Below are 5,056 nucleotides of genomic sequence, written 5' to 3'. Positions count from 1 at the left end.
TGGATCTATGAGTTTGGAAGCAATGACATTGTGTGACTCAATGGTTCTGATTTTCATCATATATAATCCTGAGGAAAGTGACTGAAACTTTTCTAAGATTTTTTTGTTGCTAGAATTAGCAGAAGTAATAAGGAGATATTCTTTACCAGCCTCAGAAGTGGTTTCGATGTGAAAATTGTTAAATCTGATATCCTTAAAACTAAGAAGATTTCTAGTGGACTTACTAGAAAATAATGCATTTGGAATATGTATGTGTGTACCATTAGGTAAGACGAAACTAGCTTTTCCAAAACCTTCGATTATATTAGATACGCCAGAAATCGTTCCAACTTGAGCTTCAGTTTTGGTTATATGGGTAAAGTATTTTTTATTTTGTAGAATCGTATGAGTTGTACCACAATCAGCAATGCATATATCTTCAGAATCCATTCTGTATATAAATAAGAAACATGATTTATTTGATAAGAACATAACACATTACATAGATAAAATAAAGCACACAGTACGCACTAGTAACTATAGTAATTCGGACCATTAATGCTCATTCCTCCGGTTACTAATAATTTTATGAAAACTAATCCTCAGCCTCCCACATGGGAGTTTCGTTAGTCTCATTAGGACCATTAACGCTTATTCCCCCGGTTGATATTATAAGAGAATCATCTAAGTTGTTGGCGAAATTGGTTTCCACCATTTTCCCTTTTGATCTTTTAGATGACTGATATAAATCAACAAGATGTTGTGGGATATAACAATTACGTGACCAATGCCCTTCCATTCCACACTTGTGACATAAATTGTTAGTTTTCCCTCCTTGTGGTGCCTTTCTTTTGCTCTGTGTTTCAGGTTGCCACTTCTGGTGACCAAAGCTATAATAAGGACGAAAATGCCCACGACCACGGCCTCGTCCACGGTAGCGACCATGGCCTCGTCCACCTCTATGCCCTTTTCCACGTACATTCTCCTGGAATGTCGTGTTATTTACTTCTGGTAAAGGGGTAGATCCCGTTGGACGGGATTGATGATTCTTAATCACCAATTCATGATTCTGCTCGGCAACAAGGAGGGTTGAAAGGAGATCCCCAAACTTGGTAAACTTGCGCTCCCTGTACATCTCGGCTAAGTTGATATTATTGGGATGAAAAGTGGATAATGTTTTGTCGATCTTTCTTTTCTCAGTAACAATCTCACCACACATAATGAGCCTAGAACTTATTTTGAATAGTGCTGAGCTATATGCCCGAACACTCTTAAAATCTTGAACCCTTAGATTAGCCCAATCATTTTCAGCTGCAGGTAGATAAACTAGTTTCTGATGATCGAACCTATCCTTTAGATTTTCCCATAAAATAAAGGGATCCTCGACTTCTAGGTACTCAGATTTTAGATCTTCATGCATGTGGTGTCGAAGGAAAATAATAGAGGTAAAATTTTCTTCAATTGTGGATGTGTTTTCTGCCTTTATTGTGTTGCCTAATTTCTTTGAACCCAAATGCAACTTTACATCTTGTACCCACGATAGATAATTCTCCCCAGAAATGTCCAATGCAACGAACGACAAGTTTGTAAGATTTGTCATTTTAATCTGAATTTAACACCAAAATTATTAACTTAAATTTTCAATATAAATATTACATACAATCCTACTGAATCTGGTGCGTTAACAAGTAAGCAATAATAAGTGTACATCATTATTATCATCGATATTATAAATAAATCTATATATAAAATGGCAAATGGATTTTCACCCGCCATACGGACGTCTGCGTATACAGGTTATCTCCAACCAATAATATATTTAAGTGGAAAATCCTGCATAAGTTAGTTAGGCACAAAAGAATTATTATCCGATAGGGAGGCAATTTATAAATCAAGGTTCCCACTATATTTCGGTATTACCCAAAATTATATGGTACCGTAAATAGGCGGTGCTCCGGCCATATGTAGTTAAAATATTAGTAGAGGGTTTAACCACGTCTACTCATATATATGTACATTTAAATAAAATTATACCTTCTCAGTTCCGGCAGGGCTTCTTGCTGATAACGTGTTGTAATATCCTAGCTATAAAAGAACAACCGGAGAGCTACTAAATTTAACAGAAGGAGGTAAGAAGCTGAGCATAGAAAGAAAGCTCGGGTGCATCTTTCTTCATTACCGAGTGTGGCTATTTATAGCCAATGTGAATTTGCAAGAAGCCAAGAACATTAAATGCATACACAAATTCTACTCCTATAAATCATAGCCCTACTATTTGATTCATTGACCACATGCATGGCAATCACTATATTACAACAATTACAAATATATATTTCAAAAACACATACATAATCCTATACCGGTATTATATTCACATAAAATAGGTGTTTAAACCAATAGATGGAGCATGTTAAAAGTAGAAAAACATTTGATCCAAGTATAATCCACATTTTATCAATGGCTATAATGTCAACTTGGTAACTTCTTTGAATGATATATAACAGTAATGCAAACCATTTATTTACATTAACTTTTCCGATTCATTTTATGTCAACATTTAGAGATGATGCATTTTCTCAGATTAATTAATTAAGTCACCTTATTCATTTCTAATTATGTAAGTTACAGAAAACCTAAAACTACCTTAACAACGTACCTTAATCATCACCTAATATCATCGTCGGGATAAGTGCTCATCAATCCCCGAAAATTCTTTGTCCAATTAAAGGGTCTGCCTTGTCGAAGTATGAGCCTCCATGTTATATTTATGACTAAAATGGGAAATAGAGGCGTCCGTGAAATTAGTTAATAAGAATTTGATATCACTAAATTGGACTCTCGGTTCATTGTGATATATATTAAAATTATTCAGAGTTGATATCAGAGCAAGGAAGTTAGAAGAGATTTTCTTCACCGGTATACCTAAAGTTTGGGCCCATCGTAATCATACTACAAGAACAAGAACTTCAGCATGAAGGAAGGATAGTAAGTCTTCAAAAGGTTTTGACATTTTTGTTATTTACTAACAATCAATATTAGGGTAATCTGTAAAAAGGGGTGGGGATGTATACAAATTACAATTTTTAACTTTTTCAAACTTGAACAATTTCTAAACTGAAATAAGAATACAATACATAAAAATTTAAGGTGGTTTGTTCTTGACTTTCCACCTGAGTTATACATTAAAGAAATAATATTTACAATTTACAAGAATTTCACAGCTTTTTCTTACAGTATTTCTCCTAATCATCAAAATTCAACCGAGAAACCAATATTCGACCACAACTGATTAACCTTCAAGTTATTTTCGGCGAAAACACTAACTTGGTCGATTCTCGACCAAAATCAAAGATCGCTGTACCAAAATCAAACTTGACTCACATACAAACTGTTTATATGGTCAATATCAATCCAGAACAACTAACAAGATCATAACTACATTTGAAAAATAGGTTATAGTTGACTTATACTTAAAACATGATCAAAATTCGACAAATATTATATCAAAACGAACCTCATGAAATCTATAATCATATTCAATCATCAACACATACAAAAAATTAGCAACTAATTCAAAAATTAAAAAAATAACATAATATTTTAAAAATTAAACTTGACTCAACAGTTTTAGTAATACAACAACATGAATCTGCACATGAGTGGACTCGAAATGATCTCAGGAAAATTAATCAAGAATCAAAATCATTGAATACTGAATGATTAGTAAAGTCACAAATTCATCGATTTCAACGAACATGATTCGATTGAAGGAATGAACCTTAGACCGCGTTCTTGTGAAGAAATTGTCGTCTTTCTACAAGCTTTGATTTGGTATTAAGATCACAAACAATGGGTGGTTGATTTGATTGATTCATCTAAATCTTTGAAATGAATATTTGAAGCTATTTATCGGATTAGAAGAAAGTATTTTGTTTTATCTGATGATATTTTGATTTTTCTGTAAAATAAAATATGAGTTTGGGCTATTTATACTTATGGGAAAATATCCCCTATAAATCACAAAACGGTACCTTCGATCTCAGATTCCCCAAAAATTATGAATATTCCAAAAATACGAAAACACGGAATTTTCAAATAAAATCTGATTTTATAAACAATATCGTCATGAACAGATTTAGGAGATGCATCTATCTGATTTTTTTTTAATAACCAAAAGTTTCTCAACATGTGACTTTCTTTCTTCATGATTCTCCATTATAGCTTCCTTTGGAACTTGTTCATCCTTTTCAAAGAAACAAGGGGTAGTTGTAGCATGTTAAATCGTACAATCAATATCATTCTCCATAAAAATAATGTCTTCTTCTAGAGTTTCTTTTGCAAGATCAAACTCGTAAAAGGAAGACTTTAGTTTCTCATCTTGCTCCTCTTGTTGATAATATTCTAATTCCAAATCAAGATTGCATACATCATCTAACGAGATATATGGATGTGATTTAACTTTTTGATAAATAAGCAAATTCAATCCACGAATAAATTTTCCAATCTTCATTATTTTCATCTCCTCTGTTAGGTCACACAACACTGTAGAAGGGGGTTGAATACAGTATTTTCACAATCAAATCGATTTAACACAAGTATGTAATAAAGATCAAGTATATTGAATAAACTCTGTTACAATATGTTAGGTCACACACACTGTAGAAGGGGGTTGAATACAGTGAATACTACAATCAAATTGAATTAAGAACACAAGTATGAAACACGGAATAATCTTATTAATAACACAATATTACAGTGGAACCGTTCTCTCTCAGTGATGAACAAATATCACGAGAGCTGCTAGGGTTACAATGAATAATATTCTAGATTAAGATAACACATATAGTATAAACCCTATGCTGTGTTTATATAGACACACGGTTACAAGATAATCTTCTAATAGATATCGAATATAAGTCTGCATCCTAAAATATATCAATTAGTTATCTTTTCCTCCAAGTCTTCTATTCTTCATAGAATTCTTCTCCATGCATATCTCTTCTTATTTTAGTCTTGATCTTCTTTCCTTTCAATCAGCCGCCTTCCTTATCTAAATGTCTGCTTAAGTCCTGATATT

General features: G+C 32.9%; 1 protein-coding gene across 1 annotated transcript; it reads right to left on the bottom strand.

Moving 5' to 3' along the window:
* Positions 1-574: 574 nt before the first annotated feature.
* LOC141689648 (uncharacterized) lies at positions 575-1,579 on the bottom strand. The gene has a single exon (XM_074494001.1). It carries the CDS (start codon positions 1,577-1,579, stop codon positions 575-577), a length of 1,005 nt encoding a protein of 334 aa, XP_074350102.1.
* Positions 1,580-5,056: the final 3,477 nt, after the last annotated feature.

Source organism: Apium graveolens, chromosome 10 (genome assembly GCF_009905375.1).
Source record: "Apium graveolens cultivar Ventura chromosome 10, ASM990537v1, whole genome shotgun sequence".
Taxonomy (NCBI): Eukaryota; Viridiplantae; Streptophyta; class Magnoliopsida; order Apiales; family Apiaceae; genus Apium; species Apium graveolens.
This window is presented reverse-complemented; position numbering and strand designations above follow the sequence as displayed.